The following is a 23,422-nucleotide window of genomic DNA, read 5'->3' on the forward strand; positions in this document are numbered from 1 at the left end:
CGCTCCATAACAGCACACGACTTGCCAAGGCAATTGTTCTGAAAGACATTTCAGTCATTTTGGATGCTGAAATCTTGTTTCATACATTTTATAATCAATTGAGGAGACAAATGGGCTTGTTTTTGTGAATTAACTGCACACGCACATTGTGTGCTTAACTAATTTATTGGGTAGTTTATTTAGTCCTGAGTTTTTAGGAATCCACGTGGCAGCCAGGGGAATGTACCTTGCAAACCTGAAGTTACAGGGAGTGCAGTAACTGACCATGGACTGGGGCCCCAGCTGTTGGGCTCTGGAATCCATCATTGCATTTGTCCTGAGGCCATGCTTCCTGCAGGCTTGTGCTCTTAGCCAATGACCCAGGGGAACTAAGGCAAGTCATTCTTGGCTGAATTTGCTTCAGGGAATCCCAGGTGCTTTGACAAAACTTTCCTCCACTGCACATCCCCCAACCTTCCTTCCGTATGCCCTTCTCTCGGGGGTCACCCTTACATGTGGTCTCAGGGCTCTCCCCACCTTCAGCAGTCCCCCCGCCTCCTTTGCTCTCACACAGGCAATTCCCTTAATAAATCTTATTTTAGCATCTGCTCCCAGGAAGACCTAGACTCATACTCTGCACCTCGGAACAACTTGCACCACTCAGAACCACTGGAATCTGCTGGTATTTCAACTTATGGTTCAACTCTGGACAATTAGGACTTTGTATCTACATCAGAGAGCGTCAGGCAGAAGCCAGTTTCTGCCAAATAGTATGGCTAACTGGTTCATTCTGGGCCAGTGGTTATCGTTTTGGCCTTGCAAACTCTGATCATACACAGCGGGTACCATTTCACCCTGTTGGTAAATTCTGACAGACCTTCAATAAGCGGGTGTCACATCCTCAGTGTTGGGTCTCACGACCCTCCCTGCTCAAGAGGGAGCAGACCGCCAGAATCCGGATTCAGACACACTTCTTTCAGAGTCCCAGTTCATGGTACTTTCAGGGACGCCAAACATCTCTGCTCCCCCAACACAGCCCCAGCCCGCGTCCACCCAACTCATCCTGTTTCCCACTTAGGGTAAGATACCCAAAGTGCCAAGCCTAATGGGTTCATTTTGTTTGGGGAAGCTCGGGGAACGTTTGAAGTGCCTTTCTGCCATTTGAAAAGGACTGGCTTAGTTTTGAAAAGAGAGACTGACAATTAGAGAAAAAGGTCTTGGTTTTGTGTGTTAAGAGGGTACAGTCCCAGTCTTTATTCCAGTTACTAATTTACCAGAATCTAAATCATGAGTAATCTGGATTCACAGGGGCCAAAGTGTGATTGAGGAAAAGTGATGGCCAGGGGCTGCTGGTCTATCCCTGTGAAAGATGGAGGGGGTGCTAAGTCTCCTGACATGATTCTCATACCCTAAGCTCTTAAAAACCCCAAGGACCATGACCCAGGAGCAGCACGCCTGGGAGACATGCGGATGAGCTGCCCACAAGAGCTTTCAGAAACCTTCTGGCAGCCGAATACACACTTTAAAGAGACTGAAGCCCAAAACAGTTTGATATAATAAGGTCGTGATATCATAGTGCTATATTTCCCCGTTTTCTAGAACTGCTTGTATCGTTACAATGTGGTTGGTACAGAATATAAATTCTCAAGGGAACATAAGATAAAATGGTAAGAAGACAAAGGACCATTCTTTTATATTCTGTCCCCTGGTCTTGGTAGCTGTGATCATTGGCATATGCTGAGATAAGAGGTGAGTGCCGGTGGGACTCTGTAGCCAGCACAAATGTCACGAGATGCTGGTCCTGTGGGAGCCCTTCAGAGAAGGAACTGTGAAGGTCAGCTCTCTGCAGTTAGGCTGTGTGGTGTTGCCTAGGTGACCCAAATGCACCTACATCACAAGCTCATCTGGTTCTCTTTCTCTCTCTCTCTTGTCTTTTTCTAAGGTGAGACTTTCCTAATCATTAATAATCTTAATAAAGACACCGATGAGAATGTAGCTAATATTAAGCAAGGACCTCAACCCTGGCAACTTAAAATCAAGTACAGCAGGGGGAAAAAACTGGACTTCTGCCATTATAGTCTAAGATCCAACCCATCAGGAATGACCTAGAAGGATTAAAAAGTTACCACTGTGGGGGCTTCCCTTGGTGGCGCAGTGGTTGGGAGTCCGCCTGCCGATGCAGGGGACACGGGTTTGTGCCCCGGTCCGGGAAGATCCCACATGCCGCGGAGCGGCTGGGCCCGTGAGCCATGGCCGCTGAGCCTGCGCATCTGGAGCCTGTGCTCCGCAGCGGGAGAGGCCACGGCAGTGAGAGGCCCGCATACCACAAAAAAAAAAAAAAAAAAGTTACCACTGTGTCTTTCGGCAATTCCTTACAGTTACTGATTTGCCAGAGTCCACATTTCTGTTTGTCCTCAATTCAGTACTCCCGAGAATGTGGCTCCTTTGGGGCTTTTGAGTTGCTTTATAGGATGGGCGCTGGAGGGAACGATACAGAGTGAGGTGGGGGATATTTCTGTCTCCTGCTTGATAATATGTGTGATTCCAATGGCAACAGCTGGAAGAAGTTCTAGTAAATATAAACCCCCCGAACAAGGAACATGAATAAGGAAGTGGAATTCAAGATACATTCCAAAACTTTAAAGCTACAAGCTGAGGGATCGTGGTTTCCATGCTCCTGTTTCCCCACTTTGCCATGTTTCTATACAAATGTCCACCATGACTCTACAGTTGTGTTATATAAGCTGCAGAGTTTATTCTTTGGTGGCTGAGTAAAAATAATGTCACTGGGAGCACAGAGATCTCCCTTCATGAATGTTTTATTCCTTAAGTTCGCTGGCCCATTTTTACCAGATTTTGGAGTTGTTTGCATGGCCCCTTCATTGCTGCCTGGGGACAGAAGCAGCTGAGACAGATGTATTCGCATGACACAGCACATCTGCCAGAAGCCAAGGGCTGCAGGGTGTATTTCTAGATCGGCTGCATCCCTTTCATTAGGTCTCTTACTAACAAAGGTGTCAGCGGCTACAGGAAAACTACTGGGCTTCTAGCTGGGGCACGTTTGGAGGATGAAAGTAGCTGCACGTCTCTCAGGGCGCCCTTGTGGTCCCACATCATGCTTGTAGCAACCCAGGGAGCAGATTAGCCACGTCATTATAAGGAGGATGGTAACGTTTGATCCCACGTTCCTGTAGTTCTCAGATTTCTCACTGTTCGTTACAAAAATGTGAGGATTCTCCTTGGCTTGGAATATGGGCTTCTGTTCAGAACAATGATAACAATAATAATATTAAGACTATTAAGAGTTTACTATGTGCCTGGCACTATTGCTAGAACTTTACACATATGAAATCATATGATCCTTATAAACTATCCTCTGAGGTAGGTGCTATTGTTAGCTCCATTTGCAGATGGGGAAACCAAGTCTAGGATAGACAACTTGTTCCTGGCTCATCAGAGAAGAGCCTGCCTATAAGCACAGAGAGTCAGGCTGCAGAATCAGGCTGGGATATTTCATCACCCAGGGAGATATTCATACGCAGAGTTGCCAGGGCTTGAAGGAATTTCTTTTAAAAATAAATCTCTAGCTTTTGATTTGACAAATGAAGGTCGGGATCACTGTGTGCAATCCTATACCTGTGTTTTGAGAGAGAAGTTGGAAAATCTAGCTTGCTTAGAGGGACAACAGCCAAGATGATGAAGGGTTTGAAGAACTTGTAAGACAAGACGTATCTGGAATAAATATGGAATGAATTAAGTGACTAACAAAAGACACAGGAGGTCGGTCTGCAAAATGCCTTCAAATACTCAAGGGGTTCTTGCCATATGGGCCAGACTCACTTTAGTTCCCTGTGCAGGGCAGAACTGGGAGGAATGAACAGAAGCCGCAGGAAAGCCAAGTTCATTTCTTTCTTTTCTTTTTCTATTTTCTTTTCCTTTCTTTTCTCTTCTCTTCTCTTCTCTTCCCTTCCCTTCTCCTTCCTTCCTTCTTTCCTTTCCTTCCTTCCTTCCTTTTCTTTCTTTCTAACACCTTTACTGGAGTATAATTGCTTTACAATGCTGTGTTAGTTTCTGCTGTATAACAAAGTGAATCAGTTATACGTATACATATATTCCCACATCTCCTCCCTCTTGCGTCTCCCTCCCACCCTTCCTAGCCCACCCCTCTAGGTGGTCACAGAGCACCCGAGCTGATCTCCCTGTGCTATGCGGCTGCTTCCCACTAACTATCTATTTTACATTTGGTAGTGTATGTATGTCCATGCCACTCTCTCACTTTGTCCCAGCTTATCTTTCCTCCCTCTCTGTCCTCAAGTCCATTCTCTACATCTGCATCTTCATTCCTGTCCTGCCCCGAGGTTCTTCAGAACCATTTTCTTTTTTTTAGATTCCATATATATGTGTTAGCATACGGCATTTGTTTTTCTCTTTCCAACTTCCTTAACTCTGTACGACAGTCTCTAGGTCCATCCACCTCACTCTAACCAAAAGACATAGACTGGCTGAATGGATACAAGAACAAGACCCATATATATGCTGTCTACAAGAGACCCACTTCAGACCTAGGGACACATACAGACTGAAAGTGAGGGGATGGAAAAAGATATTCCATGCAAATGGAAATCAAAAGAAAGCTGGAGTAGCAATACTCATATCAGACAAAATAGACTTTAAAATAAAGACTACTACAGGAGACAAAGAAGGACACTACATAATGGTCAAGGGATCAATCCAAGAAGATATAACAATTGTAAATATTTATGCACCCAACATAGGAGCACCTCAATACATAAGGCAAATGCTAACAGCCATAAAAGGAGAAATCGACAGTAACACAATCATAGTAGGGGACTTTAACACCCCACTTTTACCAATGGATAGATCATCCAAAATGAAAATAAATAAGGAAACACAAGCTTTAAATGATACATTAAACAAGATGGACTTAATTGATATTTATAGGACATTCCATCCCAAAACAACAGAATACACTTTGTTCTCAAGGGCTCATGGAACACTCTCCAGGATAGATCATATCTTGGGTCACAAATCAAGCCTTGGTAAATTTAAGAAACTTGAAACCATATCAAGTATCTTTTTCGACCACAACACTATGAGAGTAGATATCAATTACAGGAAAAAATCTGTAAAAAATACAAACACATGGAGGTTAAACAATACACTACTTAATAACCAAGAGATCAATGAAGAAATCAAAGAGGAAATCAAATTCATTTCTGAACACTCAGAGTCATCTGGGGATGGAAGAACTGCTATGAAAGGGCGTGAGCATTCCATCAGGTGCGTCCTGTAGCAGAGGTTACAGTGTCTGCTGGAAAGGAGGTTAAACTGGGTGACCTCCAGGATCAATTCCAACTGCAAGATTGACAGTAGGATTATTTTACCATTTCAGAAAGGAGTTAAGTTGAAATGCAGCAGACACCTCCTGGAATATGATTCTCTATCAGCCACAGCCCCTTAGAGCGGTGTTGGGGCCCAGGAGAGGCCACCCTCAAATATGCCTCAATGGCATATTGATTATTTTGATTTAAAGTTACTAAGAAACGGCCAGTCCAAGAGGGTCACTTTGACCCTCCTCTCTGTCTCCCTGATAGCAGGAAATAAATCTCTCATATGAAAGGTATATTCCCTGCATGTGGAGGTAGAAGGACAGACACCCTTATTGCCAGAGATAGGGAACTTCGGGCAGAGAAGCCTGTATAAACAAACCTTGTTACTTCTTTAATTTATTACCTCAAGGCCAAACTTTGCTTAAATTCCTTACTAATTAAGCGCCCAAACCTAAATTTCTTTGTCCTGTCAATTCCTCTCAAATGTATTGTTTCTTTGTCTAAAAAAATATAAAAGCTGGGACTTCCCCGGCAGCACAGTGGTTAAGAATCCGCCTGCCAATGCAGGGGACACGGGTTCAATACCTGGTCTGGGAAGATCCCACGTGCCGCAGAGCAACTAAGCCCGTGTGCCACAGCTACTGAACCTGCGTTCTAGAACCCGCGAGCCATAACTACTGAAGCCTGTGCGCCTAGAGCCCGTGCTCCGCAACAGAGAAGCCATCGCAATGAGAAGCCCACGCACCACAACAAAGAGTAGACCCCGCTCGCCACAACTAGAGAAAGCCCGCACGCACCAGTGAAGACCCAATGCAGCCAAACATCAATAAAGAAATAAATTTATAAATATATATGTATATATATATATATACACACACACATATATACATAAAAGCTGCCTGCTTTGGCCATGTCTTAGGTACTTTCTATGAGATCTCCAAGCACACAAATTAGTATTTGTCTCTTTTTTCCTGTTACTGTGTCCTGTGTCAATTTTATTATTAGTCCAGCCACAAGAACTCAAGAGGGTTAGAGGGGGAATTTCCTCCTCCCCAACAGCAGCTCATAGAGGAAAGGTGAGGTGGAGAGAAGGCTGGGCCACAACTTAGACAACAAACGTCGGTCCTGGCACCCCCAACTGCATGCGTGACCCCCAGGGGCACTAACTCTGCACACCCTTAATTTCTATAACTTCAAAATGGAGGAAAATGAATATCATCATTTTGGAAATTTCTAAAATAGAGAGGCTGGCTTCAAAGTTTTCTGATTAAGCATCAGCTATTTGGAGAATGGAATGGACCAAAGTTATCCCGCCCCCAGCACTCTGGCTAATGACCACGCTGTTGTATAAGATGCCACAGAAGAGCATTTCTGCATATTTTCTGCACATCAAGTTTGCTGACCATCCTTGTATCTCTCTGTATCTTGTTATAAAATGAAGGTCTTGCCAGCAATTTCCTTTCCTTTTCTCTTTTTCTTACTCATTTTTCACCCGTACAATCAGTTTCATGAACCAGAACTGTGCCCCTGGCTGGGATAGTCTAGTTTCTTGGGCGTGTTGTATTCTAGGCAATGACAGTGCAGCTTTACTGTAATTAAGTTTTCATTCTTCTATGCAAAACTAACATTTATGAAAAGCTTCTGTAAGAGACCAAGTTCCTATTTGTCTACCTTCAGAAAACCTCTCCCCTGCTTACATCCTTTTTGTAAGTCCATTTTTACTTTAAATGTTATGTCCTATTTTGGAGACAACAGTAAGTCCATTTATAAGTGTTTGGGGTCTGCCTTGTAAGCCTACTCAATGGTATAACACTGCTCGGAACACACTTCCCATATTTTCAAAGGAATTTTCCCCTAAGTCGTGATTGTCATGCCCTCTACAGATGTGGCATACACAGAAAATCTTCCTTATAGGCACATGTCCGTAGCTATGCATCGCTACTAAAAAAAAAAAAAAAAAGCTAATTAGTCCACCTGAGACTAAAAAAAAAAAGTCATTCTAATCAAATGTTGGCATTAGTTCCTTTTATGTGAAAAAGATGGCAATGGATTTACAAAGAAAAACTCCCTTTTACCCAAATCTTGGTAATGAGAAACTGTCATGAGACCACAGTTAATCATCCTACCACCCAACACCTGAGGCTTGGAGACTCCCACTTGAGTGCTTGGGGAAAGTACACATCACACAATTCAAGGAGGAGTCCATGCCCCTCTCCTAGCAGCCCACGAAAAATCTGTGCTCCACACGCTTAGCGTAAGTGCTACTTCACTCCATTTAAGTAAAAACTGAGTTTAATTTGGTCCCCAAAACTTGCTTTCTCCCAAGTATGGGGGGAAAGAGCTTGGGCTGTGGGATCAACTGCAGTGGTACATGTGGCCATTCAGAAATAAAGGGGGTTCAGTATCACTCAAAGGCAGGGTGCAAATCTGGATTGCAGTTAATTAATTTAGCCTTCATATCAAATGCTCAGAACTACAAAGAAGGCTTACCAGCCAGTTTCCAACAACCAGAGGATAAAAAACTGAATGAAAAGGCTAAGAGATTTAGCAAACAAACAGTTTGCCATTTAGGAGTAACTTAAGGGCTACCCCAAAGCGCTCCTTGATTGAAATCCATTAAAAGGAACCAAACACTGACCTCTAGGAAGAGAGCTCAGATATACCACCCACCCAATAATGGTCCCAACAGAGCTCCAAAGTCCTGGAGGCCTCATGAATATTCTGGAAACTTAACATGCCAAAAGAAGGAGAGATGGGGAAGAGGAGAGAGGTCTTTGCTTCTAAAGAATAACGGCTCTCCTGTGGTTATGCCTCCCCTTCCAGGATTCCTTTTCAAGCTCTTTATTGAAATCGCTCAGGTCTTTAACTGATCTCCCATGAGGACTCAAAAGCCTTAAGCTAATTACATTTGGCTGAGATATGCTTGATGAGATGGGAAAAATATAAAGCTATTGAAACGGTGAAAAAAATCTCTAACCATCTGCTGGTGGTGTTGCTAAAAGAACAATAGACGAAAAGAAAGAGGGCAGCTAGCCAGAATGGAAAGGTACAGGATTTCTTTAATTACTGGGTCAATGAGGCTATTACTGCTTGGAATGTTGGGGAAGGAAGGCCAAACAGGCTTAGAGGACTAAGCAACTAGGCAGTGCTTAGCGAATAAACAAAGCCAAACAGCAACACCAAAAAAAGGGATGCATTTTTTGAGGGAGAAAGGGGAATTAGGTCAGCTTGGTTTAGCAAAGGGTTTCTAATTAGAAATCACAGGTACTTTGTGGAAAGGAGAGAAAAGAGATGCTCCTAAATGGGAAGTAGGTTTCAGCCCAACCTCTGGACTTCTCTCCAGGTTATCTGTGGTCCTCAAAGATGCAGCCCTGGCAAAGCGCGTCCTCTCTGATTCTGTCAGCCAGACAGTTGTTCTGTTATACTTGGCAATCCAGGTGAGCAGACTGCATTGAGTTTCCAAATCAGTGCCCCAGGTGTTGATTCAATACGGCAAACAGCTTATGTGCATTGCTCTAAAAGCCCTGTTCAGTTTCTCCTTTTATTTTTTAAAAAGTAACGAATCCCCTCAAATTCAGCTGAGAAAATGTTAGATTATGGAAGACAAACTGACAAATCAGAAAGGGGACCGCTAAATCAAAGTTTATTTTTACTTTGTGTACAGTAACTCCTATAAGTTGAGCGGCAGTTTCTGCCCCCAATCCTATTTTTTTCCCCAAACTTTACAGATGGAATGCCATTCTCTTTCGTGTTTCTTTGTCTTGATTCCGTATCTGAAGGTGGGTAAAACTACTAAACTAATGGCGAAATGTTTTTATTTTCTTCATTATTCCCTTTTCATCAAAATCAGGAACACATTTTTCAGACGCACAATTCAAATGTATTCTCTGGATGCTCTTGGTGTGCCCCGGGTCTGCTTCCCAATGGACAGAGTCCTCTTCCTCACCTTCCTAACCTGGGCATGCAGCCTCTGTGCTCCCTCTTCCACATGGCCTCCTAGACCCGCCCTGGGGGAAAGATGCACTGTATCGGTGACCACAAGGAGGGCACAGGTGGGAAGAGCGGCTTACAGGCAGCTGATCTCAGACAAACAGGGGTCTGAGTTGGGAAGAGGTCCCCATCTGTCCAGTATCCCAGCTGCAGGTCTGGGAGTCCAGGATGATGGTAAGAGACCCTTTCCTCTCTCAGTGCCTGATGTGAGACAGCCAGTGTGGATAATGAACAAGGGCTTTGCCAGTGTTCTCAAAATATGGTACCTGGACCAGCAGCCTCAACATCATCTGGGAACTTGTTAAAAATGCAATCTCCTGCTTGCCCGTGGCCACAGACCTACTGAATCTGAACTTGAGGTATAGGGTCCAGCAATCTACCCTTTAACGAGGCATCCAGGTGATTCGGATCTACTGAGGAGTATGTTCTGTATCACCTGTCTGTCTGTCTATCCATCCATCCATCCATCATCTTTGCCATGTTTAAACATCCCACCCTCCAACAAAAAGAAGGCAGAGGCAAAGGTCTAAGGGATTTTTCAAAAAGAATTGTCTAACTTTGGATGCAAAATACTACAGTAGTGGTGCCATTCAAAATGTGGTCCACAGACCAGCAACATCGCCATTACCTAGGAGCTTGATGGAAGTGCAGGTCACAAGCCCACCAAGACCTCCTGTATCCAAGTCTCTGGCCGTAGGGTCCAGAAATCTGTGTTTTAACGAACACTTTAATTCTTATATACACCTAAGTTTGAGAGCCATTGTGCTGGGATAACACCTGAGCAAGGGTTAGGGTCAAGAATTTCTCTCTTCACATTTTGTGATATTAGTCAGGGAGAGCTCAGTTGGAACATTTGTTGGACATGAATTTTATATCTCCTCCATTTCCAAAAAGTATTGGTTGGATATTTACTTAAATTATTGTTTTTCCCAGGCCAGAAAATAGAAACCAGCCTTTTCTCTTCCTTCTACCCTTTTTCCTTCTCTCCCTCCTTTCTTCCTATCTCTTTTACTTCTTTTTTTCTCGTTCCTTCCTTCCTTTCCTCTCCTTCCTTTCTTCATTTTCTTACTGCCTTTAATTCCTTTTCTTTTAATCTCCTAGAGATGCATAACTATTCTACTGGCACTTACTGTGGATGCTGTAATTAGATTTACCAGAATTAAATTCCAGTTGTGCAACCAACAGAGACTGACATTAAAAAGGGACAGGTTCCTAGAAAAATGGTACAGATGAACCAGCTTGCAGGGCAGAAATAGAGACACAGATATAGAGAACAAACGTATGGACACGAAGCGGGGAAAGTGGCAGGGGGTGGTGGGGGTGGTGGCGTGATGAATTGGGAGATTGGGATTGACATGTATATACTAATCTGTATAAAATAGATAACTAATAAGAACCTGCTGTATAAAAAAATAAATAAAATTCTAAAATTTAAAAAAAAGGGATGGGTCATGATAATAAAAATGCTGCCTAATTCAGCATAGATTATAGAAGGAGGGACAACTTTATGGTAATTCCCAACTCGAGCATGGGAAGATATTGGAGTCTCTCCTTTCTCTGGGGAACTATTTAAGAAAAGCCTAAATTTTTCAACATGGTTTGGAGAAACCATGTTGAGGGTTAATTTATTAGTTCCCTATTCCTGTTGCAACAAATTACCATAGCCTGTGTCTTAACATAACACAAATTTATTATCTTATAATTCTGGAGGCCGGAAGTCTGAAATGGGTCTTATGGGGCTAAAATCAAGGTGTCAGCAGAATTACCTTCCTTCTGGAGGATCTGGGAAGAATCCATTTCCTTACATATTCCCGTTTTTAGAGGCTGCCTGTATTCCTTGTCTTCCATGGCCTCCTTATTCCATCCTCAATGCCAGCAACGTAGCACCTTCACATCTCAGGCGCTTGCTGGCTCTCTCTCTCTCTCTCACACACACACACATTATATCTGTATTTATCTTGTCTATTATTATCCATTAATTATATATAATTTCTACATTTTGTGCAAGTTTTGCTTTCTGATTGCTTAAGGCTGTCTATAATACATATTTTGTTAATGGGAAAAATGAGTAATGTAATAGTATGAAATGACTATGTTAATTTTGATAAGTGTTCCTTTCCGTTGAACTTACATGTCTTAATATATTATGAACTGCACACCTCCTAAATATTATCTTATGAATTATGCTCAATATTATAAGAAAAATGAAGGATGGGTGAACTAAACTTTGTGGGTATTTGAGAAATAAGCTAAATACGATACATGGAAGTAAACATTCTCCTTTGAAATATGTGTTTAAGAAGAAATTTGCAGGTTTTTTTCTCTTTCATTCCTATTTCTCTGTAGTTTTTTTCTATTAGTTTCAAATAAAATCCGAGACTAATAAATTATGACATTTCTGAAAAGTGAACAGACGTGCTTCTATGTCAAAAATGTAAGCTCTAACTACGAGTGATATTTATTGGTTAGAAACATGACTGATTCATCTCAACATTTCTTTTGAAGATTCATAATGAAATAAAGCGATCACATACAATCAACCCAAACCCCTTGCTATTGTTAAAATGCCTACCTCCTTCTTTTCCTTTTTCTTTTTTAAAATCATTGCAGCAGATGCCATAAAATGAATGTAGTGAAACCTTCAAGCACCAAGCTCCCTGTTTCTATCTTGATTATAAAAACACATTGAAAGGTAAATCCTCACAGTGAAATAAATGAAAAAAATAATTAACATTCAAAGTACTCCTTACACCACCTGTTCTTTACATACTGTGCTGAAATGAAGGCACCTGACGTATAAAGAGTAATGAAAAGAAATTGAGTTTCTTTCTAAAGCAGAAAGAAAAGTAGCACTTTATATTTGAAATTCAAATCAGAATGGATGTACCTTTTGTACAGTCAATAGGGTCCGGAAGTTCCTTCATCTGATGAGTTGAGTGAAGTGGTTAAGTCTAAACCCAGGTACAGTAACTACTTTATCCAATATATATGACATAATATTTTGTGGCTATTTTAAAAAATCCTTTATGTAAGTAGATGATGAACTTCTGTGGTCTTTGAAAGCAGATACTCCAAATAATATCTGACTTTAAGGTTCTGTGTTAAAATTTGGGTTGACAATATCTTGGTCTTTACAACAAAATGTGTAAATGAACATATTTACACATCCATATTATTAGAATCCCTAACTATCCACCCCAGTCAATTTATAGATTAGACCTGCATTTGTTAGTTCTGTTACCTAGTGGCCTTTTTGTGTTCTTCAGGTGGAAGGATATTGATCCCAGATGGTCAAAGATGAAGGAAGGAATTATAAGTGAGGTAAATGGTAATTATTGGATAAGTCTAAATGAATAGTGATGGTACAAATCAATTATGAGTATAATAAGAATAATGTATTATGGGAGTTAAGATATACTTAGAATTAAAATATATTGCAATAGTGGCATTTATTGGGATGAGGCACATTTAATTTAAGTATGCTAATATTTTTCCATTGTCATGGAGAATAAAAGTACCAATTCATATTAAAATTTGGTAAGTCTCAGTGATGCCTGAGAGTCAGGAAGTGAGGTGAGCCTTGTGGTTGTCCCCACTCACTGTCTGGAGAGACTTTCCAGGCCACAGTGCACAACCCAGCAGACTCCCTGAGTGGAGGAGACTGAGCTGAGAGTCTGGGAAGGCCAAGGCATCTGGTGTTCGCAGGGCAGAGAATTGAAGATGATCTGAATCTATAACGGTGTTACTCCTTTGACTTTCTACAACTATACTGTTTTACAAATCTGTAGGGGTAGAAGTTACCTTGTAGAAAACTTGTAATAATGAAAATGAGACTTCTTCATAGCAGTGTAAATGTATTCTGTTTGGTGGAGAAGAAAGAATACATTTTACTGTCCTATATGATATTAACCAGTCTTTCAAATGTCAGTATTCCTGAATCGTGGGTGTATGTGTATATGTATGGATATATTTGGTATTCCTGACTGTATGTGTATTATGGAGCTATACATATACATTTGGATATACGTATATATATTATTCTTTCTTGAACCAGTTTTACATCTTACTGGTCCCCTTATTAATGATTTAAATAAAATCTTTTACACGTATTTATGGAAGATCATGAGTCATGATTTCATCTTTCTGAAAATTACAGTTTAGCATTATTTAATATCTTGGAGAAGAGGGCAGATATAATGAATGTGTCACCAAACATTAACAATTATACTCACTGTTTTTCGAGGAGGCTAATTTTCTAGACTATTTAAGGATAGTATATGTAAAATAATGTTTAGATGCAAATAAAAAACTACTCTTTTCATTAGTTGTGATAAGAATTAAGGTACTTCCAGTTCTTGGACTGGAAGAATCAATATTGTTAAAATGACCATACTATCCAGGGCAATCTACAGATTCAATGCAATCCGTATCAAAATACCAATGGCATTTTTCACAGAACCAGAACAAAAATTTTAAAAATTTGTATGGAAACACAAAAGACCCTGAATAGCTAAAGCAATCTTGAGAAAGAAAATGGGACTGGAGGAATCAGGCTCCCTGACTTCAGACTATACTACAAAGCTACAGTCATCAAAACAGCATGATAATGGCACAAAAACAGACACATAGATCAATGCAACAGGATAGAAAGCCTAGAAATAAACCCATGAACTTACGGTCAATTAATCTACGACAGAGGAGGCAAGAATATGCAACGGGGAAAAGATGGTCTCTTCAATAAGTGGTGTTGGGAAAACTGTACAGCTACATGTAAAAGAATGAAATTAGAACATTCTCTAATACCACGTAGGAAAATAAACCCAAAATGGATTAAAGACCTAAATGTAAGAATGGATGTTATAAAACTCCTAGAGGAAAACATAGGTAGAGCACTCTTTGACATAAATCACAGCAATATTTTTTTGGATCCATCTCCTAGAGTAATGGAAATAAAAACAAAAATAAACAAAAAGGACCTAATTAAAAGCTTTTGCACAGCAAAGGAAACCATAAACATAACAAAAAGACAACGTACAGACTGGGAGAAAATATTTGCAAATGATGCGACTGGCAAGGGACTTATTTCCAAAATATGCAAATAGCTCATACATCTCAACGGAAAAAAAACAAACAACCCAATCAAAAAATGGGGAGAAGACCTAAATAGACATTTCTCCAGAGAAGACATACAGATGGCCAAAAGGCACATGAAAAGATGCTCAACATCACTAATTATTAGAGAAATGCAAATTAAAGCTACAATGAGGTATTACCTCACACCTGTCAGACAGGCCAACATCAAAAAGTCTACAGATAATAAATGCTGGAGAGGGTGTGGAGAAAAGGGAACACTACTACACTGTTGGTGGGAATGTAAATTGATGCAGCCACTATGGAGAATAGTAGAGGTTCCTTCAAAAACTAAAAATAGAGTTACCATATGATCCAGCAATCCCACTCCTGGGCATATATCTGTAAAAGACGAAAACTCTAAAATGAAAAGATACATGCACCCGTATTCATAGCAGCACTACTTACAACAGCCAAGACATGGAAACAACCCCAATATCCATTGACAGATGAATGGATAAAGCAGATTTGAATGGATCCATTGACAGAATGAATGACAGAATGGATCCACTGACAGAAAGAATGAATGGATCCATTGACAGGTGAATGGATAAAGAAGATTTGTTTTATATATATATATATATATATATATATACACACACACACACACACAATGGAATACTACTCAGCCATAAAAAAGAAAGAAATAATGCCATTTACAGCAACATGGATGGACCTACTAAGTGAAGTAAGTCAGATAAAGCCAAATATCAAATGATATCACTAATATGTGGAATCTAAAAAAAATGATACAAACAAACTTATTTACAAAAAGGAAAGAGACTCACAGACACAGAAAACAAATTTACGCTTACCCAAGAGGAAAGGGGAGGGAGGGATAAATTAGGAGTTTGGGATTAACACATACACACCACTATATATAAAATAAAAAACAAGGTCCTACTGTATAGTTCAGGGAACTATATTCAATATCTTATAATAACCTATAATGGAAAAGAATCTGAAAAAGAGTATATACATATATATCTGTATCACTTAGCTGTATACCTGAAACTTATACAACATTGTACATCAACTATACTTCAAGAAAAAGTTGTTTTGAGAAAAAAAAAAGAATTAAGGTACTTCATGCACAAAGAGTTGCAGAACTCTGATGTAGCAGACAGAAATAAAAAGTTCAACACCTAGAGATAGAATTGCACTTAAGGAAGAGATCTGTTTTATCTTTGGAAATTACTTTGATAAGCCACAAGGTTATAGGTCTTGGGGGAAAACCAGACAACCTAGGCTTGATACAAAGTTAAAAATAAAAAATGAAAAGAAAAAGGGATCCAGAAACAAAGCTGGATGCTAGAGAATTAGTAGAGATGGTCTCTCAAAATTCCCCAGACAGGGATAGACGAAGGATTACAAATTTTTATCCTAATGTCCACTTGAGCCTACACATATTACTTGGATTTGTGGTACTTCCTCCCTGACATGTAAAATGGAGGTTCAGGGAAAGTTTTTCTAAATCTTAAAAGACAAGATGATGATAGCCTGCTGGGGACTTGGCCACATTCAAGAGGCCAAGTATACTTTCTTGAGAAGCCACATATGAGGTTTACACATGTTTAATCTAAATTTACACAATATTGCATTATGGGAACCAAAATTATTATTGTTGCAGTGAATATGCTTTTTACTTTTCTATTTTTTAACTTTAAAATTATAGGTCAGTTACACTTTTATTTGAGGGAGAAACCTGAAGAAAATTCATACTTTAAAAATAAATTTAAAAAAATGTTAAATGTGAATGAAACATTCTATCTTTACTTCTTATACAGTGGAATTTGAATGAACTGGTTTTACATGTATATATTACATACATAGAGATATGCAGAAGACAAATAATTTAGCTTAAAACTTCATAGTTTTTACATTCAGTGTATTTAACGAATACAAGGAATTTCATTAAACACAAAAATATTCACAAAAGCTGAACAGGCACCAGCATTATTAATTTATCTTATATTCTAAAATAAAATTTTGGCTGACAAATTCCAGCTACAAAATATGATTAGGAAAAAAGACTGATAACAGAAAAAATCATTGGAAAATGAAGCTGCCCTAAAACACCTAAATTATCGTGCTGCCAATGTGAATTATGCAGGATTACTAAATTTGACTTCATTTGAAAAGATAAGATACAAGATAAGATAAACACATATGAAATCCAGTAAAATAACATCATTTAGATTAATAACCAAATAGGAAAGTAATCTTATAGGTGATCTCCTCTAAAAAGATCTCACGTTTTAGCATAAAATATGACTTTAGCCAGCATTAAAACGTTTTTTCTGAAGATTTTTATTTCTAGTGGAATTCAGAAATATTTCATATAAAATCTTAACTAGATCAACATTGTATCATTATTATATCACATAACAGTATATGATATACAAGATAAGATTTCAGAATATATAAAGTTCCAGTAAGTTAATTAATCAAGATGAAAGTTCATATAATATTTTGCATGAATCAAAACTGTGCCTGAATCATGATTCTCCATAGCAAAGCACACAGACTGGAGTATGAAAGCCTGAACGTGTGTTTGTGTTGTTGCTGCATTGCTGGTGTGGAGGCTGATTTTCAAGTAGAGGGGAAAGGGCTGTGTCAGTGATGTAAGAATCCCATCAATAATGGAAAACACCAAGGGCTGTGTAGTGGTGTCTTGAAGACAAAATAAAACCCTAAGGGATTTGATTAGTAGGAGCAGAAGAGAAAGTGGTTCACTCTGTGTTCACTGAAAGATGAAAACAGTGACCAGAGGAACTACAAGAAAAGAAGTTTCTCATGTGGACTAAAAAAGATGGGTGATGTAAATCTAGCCTGGTTCTGAGCAGAGTTTGTGGGTCAACCTCATTTGAGCTAAAGGGCACGTTTATCCCATTTAAAGTATCTTCCGGGAATCACTAGCTGTCCAATTATTGGTTAAGTCCTGAAATAAAAGAAGTTAGTCTGGCTGATCTTTTTGTCTGGTCTAGAGTCCCTCTGCATTTTTATCAATAGGATACAATGAATAAAACTGAGTAAAACCTACAGTTTCAGCTTTCTCAGTGTATTGATGACCACTGGCTCCCATCTCATCACCCCTTGTTTCATCAAGAATGTGGTTCTTCAGAGCTGGCCTTCCAAGAAAGTTCATAAAATCGGACAGTCTCATCCCTGCATTATTGAGTTCATGCCCCTCATTTTACTACCCCAGAAACTGGAATTTATAAAAGGTAAAGAATTGCCAGAAACCACATAGCCAGAGCAAGAAGCCATGGTTCTCTGCACACTTAGTCTCATGGTCCTGCTCGTCAGAGGCCAAAACATGAGCCAAAGGACGTGATAATTTATACTTGTTGCTGATTTACACTTCACTTCCTACTTGCATGCCTGTCAATATCCATCTTTTTCCAAGAAGACCTTATACCATAATATACTTTAAATCTCCATCAACATTTTGATCAGCCCAAGATAAAGGATTTTTATTCCATATTATACTTATTGCTGGATCCAAGAAAAATAATTGGAATGCATGCATTCTGTATAACACTTGGGAAGTCCAATATATTTCTAAGAAACATAAGTTAAAATTATGTGATATAATAATGATACAATGTTGATCTAGTGAAGATTTTATATGAACTATTTCTAAATTCCACTAGAAATAGAAATCTTCAGAAAAAACATTTTAATGCTGGCTAAAGTCATATTTTATGCTAAAACATGAGATCTTTTTAGAGGCGATCACCTATAAGATTACTTTCCTATTTGGTTACTAACCTAAATGATGTTATTTTACTGGGTTTCCTATGTGCTGCAGATCCTGCTGGGAAAGCATAAAACCGGACTCATTTAGGAAGAGGCAATGTGGCTATATGAGAAAAGCTGCCCTATGTGCACTTTATGCCTGCTGAAATTTCTGTATTTCACGTCTCCTAGGGAAATGTCCATTGTGCTATTGTGTAATTTTATCAGCATGAACTTCTGCTGAATATTTTCTCTTCTCTTCAAAACCCATATTTTGGTAGAGCTAACTTCCAAACTTAATGTTACAACATCTGTGCCCATATACCTGGGAGCCATCGAAGACATATCCTAAAGATTATCTACATTTTCTGATCTTATATAGAATGCTGTGAAATGAGACAAAAAGGTTATACATTTTTCCTGGTCTGGAATTTTTTGAAAGGAACCACTTTCTGTCTCCTTAGAAAGATTCTCAAAAGAGAACCAATATTTCTAAGGCTGTAAAGAATATCCCTATAAATTTAACAGAGTACTCATTTTTTTTTTTGGCAGATAAGAGTAGCTCTTAATGCGTGTATGCAACTTTCCACTAAGAGACACTGTGAATATACACAAACCCTGGAGCTATGTTCTCAAAATATTTTCAAACAAAACTCTTCAGTAACTATAGGAAACAAAAGAAAAGAACATTCAATGACTACTTTTATTCTGTGGATCTAAAATCAATAAATCAATGGCATCTTCTTTTAAAAATAAAAATTATGGTTGAATCAGCATTTCTCAAACAGAAGATTGAAATCTTAACCAAAAAAAAAATTTTTCTCAATATACAGAAATGTCTCCCACCTCACCTTTCATTAATTGTTCTGTCTTTCTGTATTAAATACACATGTTGAAACAGCCTGCAGGAGATGGTACTGAAAACAAAATGGGCAGAACAATTTGCTGCTGAAGGATAATGTAGACTATATGAAATTTTTATGGCTTCAAAATAGTTAGGAATGGACTTGGGGAACTCCACATGTGGATTCTCTTGATTTTGTCATCAATTTATCCAATTATGATAAGTACTAAACACTTAAGGTGTGCTTTCTATGTGTCAGGTATGGTTGGAATCGCTTTACATCACTTTACTCATTAAAGTTTCATCACAAGCATATCTGTCATCACCCTCGTACAGATGAGGAAACTGAGGCATTGAAAGATTAAATAATCTGCCCCAGGTCATCCAGCTTGTCAGTGGGGGGCAGGGCTGCTGCAGTGCACCCCAAATCTACATTGCTCCCTTTTTCTTTGGTTACTTTCTTTATATGTAAGAGAATAGCTTTTAACTCTTACTTTGAAGCAACGAGTAAGATGATAAAGGTGGTTAATTTTAAGTTATTTCGAATTTAAACAGAAATATTCAAGGCAGGGCAAAGTTAATTATCTCTGGTAAAGAAGGGAAAACTCAGTTAATTCAAGCCCATAAGCATTATTATTCTCCGACAGTGAAAAGTCAAATTTTAAACAAAGAAATTCAACTTCAAAGTTGCTACAAGCAAGAGGCTTCCCTGGTGGTGCAGTGGTTAGGAGTCCTCCTGCTAGTGCGGGGCACACGGGCTCAAGCCCCGGTCCGGGAGGAGCCCACATACCACGGAGCAACTGAGCTTGTGTACCTCAGCTGCTGGGCCTGTGCTCTGGAGCCCACGAGCCACAACTACTGAAGCCCACACGCCTGGAGCCTGTGCCCCGCAGCGGGAGAAGCCACCGCAATGGGAAGCCAGCGCACCGCAACGAAGAGTAGCCCTCGCTGGCTGCAGCTAGAGAGGGCCTGCGCGCAGCAATGAAGACCCAACGCAGCCAATAAAACAAATAAATAAATTAATTAATTAAAAAAAAGTTGCTACAAGTAGCGGAATTTGATCTTACTTCTTTCCCACATGCCATTTCTCCATTTGCAGAAGAGGATTGGCATCCCTACGAGGGAGAATTGAACTCTTCAGTAACTAGAGGAGTCCTACATGCTGGAGAAGCCACTGGGAGAAGGATGACAAGTCAACGTGTGCTGAACACGAGCTTTTTCCCTTGTAGGTCAAGTTAAAAAGAGGACAATGTACCAGTTGTTTGATGTTCCTCATTTGCATGTCCTGAGGCACAACGTACAAAGTAAATAATTTCTGCTATAGAGAAATTAAGCAGGCAGATGCAATATTCTCTATTTTATACTTTACAAGTACAACTGAATGTATAACCACGCAAGACCCTAAGGGGACTTCCTGGAACAGACCCCTCCCCATATCCTCCTCTGTAGCTCAACTCTGAAGTACCCAGATAAGACTATCTCATGCATATTTCCTTACTTTTTCAGATGCTAAAAACCACCACCTAAGGGAAGAAATTAACTACTTGCTGATCATGAGCCTGTAGCCCCCAGACCTTCTGGAGCCTAAGGACTGATAATGTTAACTCCTGCCACACACTGCCCTGTTACCTCACCATCAACCAATCAGAGAATTGTGCAGCAGCTGATCACAGACCCTTGGACGCCCCTCCCTCTCTGGCCTTTAAAAATGCTTTGCTGAAACCCTTCAGGGAGTTTGGAATGTTTTGAACAAGAGCCACCCATTCACGGCCCTTGATAAACCTTTCTCTGCTCAAAACTCTGATGTTTCAGTTTGTTTGGCTTCACTGTGAGAGGGGAATATGAACTGGTGGTCAGTAACAAAGGAGCAAGGCCATGTATCTGTATTTCAAGTAAGGGTTGTATCAATTTTCTATTATCATCGTCAGACATAAAATTCTCCAAATATACCATTTACTTGACTTGCCAGGAACATGGTGTCATGAAGCTGAACTAGGATTTACAATTAGAGAAAAGGTCATTAGAGGCATAGATATAGAAGAATATTGTGCTCTAAATGCAGTGGAAATTAAAACAGGATGTCAGAATCACTAACATGACTTAGTAATTAAACTGTATCAACGCAGCTGCCAAAAAGAGTTCATAATTTGGAAGCTGTACTTACTATTGACCTGATTTTACAATTGAGATCATGTCTGTGTTTTCATTTGAAAACAAAATTGATCACTGTGTTCTGTGAACAAGGCCTGTCAAGTTATTACTCTATAACTACTTTGCAAACACATTTTAAGACCAGTATGATTTATGATACAGCAGAAGAGATAAATGATCTCCTTTTTTATTTCACATTTTACCTCCTTTTAAGAGATTGCTTTATATTGAAAAATGAAATTCTTTAAGTTCTTTAATAAATAATAAATTTCTTTGATAATTTTTTAAAGACTTTTAAAAATGTTAACTTTAATATATTGACTTCTTGCCCCAAAGGCTGCTTTAAAATTTACCAAGTGTTCATTCTTCTTATGTCCTCTGAAATCATTATAATGCTCACTTATTTTTTTAAACAGTATTCAATATAATTGTACCCTAATATTAGTGGACAAACATAATTTAGAAGGTTCATATAATGTGCTTATTTTACACAAATTGCTTCCTTCGTCACTACCATATGAAGGATGACAGAATGAAATCAATACAAAATGGTTAATCTATTTGTTTTAAAGCCATTTCAGATTTTCTAGGACTTTTATCTGTCTAGTCCATAATTTCTATTTCTTAGAGGCTTTCTCAAAACTGTGATTTTTAAAAATCGAATCAAAATGAATAATAAAAACATCTTCATATTCTTTGAAAGGATGAAAAACTGTTACAAGTACCTTCTTTTGCTACTTCTGGATTTTATTCTACTTTCAAAAGTAGGTTTAGAATTAAAGAAATGTTCATTTTGCCCCTTGACAGACTGCAGTTTCATGAGGATAACCCTGATGGTTGAATTCTAGGCAGGAATCCAAAGAAACTCTTATACTTGATGGGTTAATTTAAGGGCAGTCCTACCTTTTTCACCTTCTTTTCCTTCTTGGTCATCTGTTAGTGGAATCACTTCTTGCTGCTCCAAGATCGTGATATCTTCTTGGTTCAATGAAAGCTCTAAATAGAATGAGACAGAAGGATACTCAGGGATGTTTTAGTTGGAATCATTGAGAAAACAGTGACTAAAGCACCAAGTTCTTTTTTCCCCTCCAAGTTTCAACGGGCATACAAAGCAGAACACTACCGCCACTGTCTAGTGATCACTGCTGAAAGCATACACGCACCCCACTCATACACACCAGTATATATAGAAGTCATGATCCACAGTTTCACGTCATTCTCAGATAACAATATATTCTGGTTTCAATACCTTCTGTTTCCATATATGAGCTCTGGGACTCTGCCTCAATGTTTATTTCATTCTTCATTGAATCATTCTTTTGTCCTGTTAAGAACAGTGATTGAAAAATAAATGTGATATGCATGACCATAGCTTTATTCCTGGTTTAAAAAGGCAAACATTTCAGAAACCAGGCTTTGATCATGCCTGGAGAGGCAGACAACAGTTTTGAACCAAAGTGGAGGGTGAAGATGTCATTTTGCAAATCATCAAAATTATATCAAGTATTTTATGAGAAATATCCAGATAATGTAGGCAAAAAACTTTTCTTTGAACTGACTAGTATAATTAATATTTAGCTTATAAATACACTGAACATCAATGGATACAACCTGGCTGTTTTGAAATTTTAAATAATTTCTGGGTTGCAGGGGTTGCATCCAATTTCCCTTTATTATATAGATATTTCCCATCTTGAGGATTCCTAGAAAATTAAAACACTGCTTGTACTTTCATTCTTCTATCAAGAGAGCATAATAAAACTTTAGTAATGTGAGCACACAGGGATGGGGGTCACCTAACAGCTCAACCATTCTCATAAAACACCTACTAAATATAGCAAAAGTCAGGAGAGAATTCAGCTAGCTCTTGATTACTCCAAGGCTGATTATCTAGGAATAGTTTTACTTTTGCACCCCCTGGGTTCTCCTCCTCTCCCCTGTGGTGTCTAGAACATTTAAGTGCTAAGAGAAAAAATTGAAATCTGTCCACTTTGCATCATTTTAATGAAAGATTTTATGCTAAGGATATTTAACTGTTGAATTAAAAAAAAAAAAATTCCAGAGCCAGAGGTTACAGGCGCGAAGGTGAAGCAGACGTGTTTGGGCTCTTTGTCTGGGTCTGTCCCTGGGGGAGATGTATCATTGTTCCAAGTTGTCTCTACTTCTGTAAAAGGATCCTCATTTCCTGCCTGTGACCATGTGACCTGCACTGGCTCCTGTGAGACAAGTATATGTA

General features: G+C 39.1%; 1 protein-coding gene across 3 annotated transcripts in view; it reads right to left on the bottom strand.

Moving 5' to 3' along the window:
- The window catches only part of MACROD2 (mono-ADP ribosylhydrolase 2), a 1,985,215-nt gene that overhangs the window by 60,885 nt on the left and 1,900,908 nt on the right, over positions 1-23,422 (bottom strand). For 2 of the 3 annotated variants that reach the window (XM_067707452.1, XM_067707451.1), the window contains 2 exons: positions 22,436-22,510; positions 22,090-22,182 (listed from right to left, as the gene is read on the bottom strand). In XM_067707452.1, coding sequence (XP_067563553.1) covers positions 22,090-22,182; positions 22,436-22,510 — 168 coding nt within the window. The remainder of the gene's footprint in view (positions 1-22,089; positions 22,183-22,435; positions 22,511-23,422) is intronic. The other variant, XM_067707453.1, reaches the window with a different exon arrangement.

Source organism: Pseudorca crassidens, chromosome 15, assembly GCF_039906515.1.
Source record: "Pseudorca crassidens isolate mPseCra1 chromosome 15, mPseCra1.hap1, whole genome shotgun sequence".
Classification (NCBI taxonomy): domain Eukaryota; kingdom Metazoa; phylum Chordata; class Mammalia; order Artiodactyla; family Delphinidae; genus Pseudorca; species Pseudorca crassidens.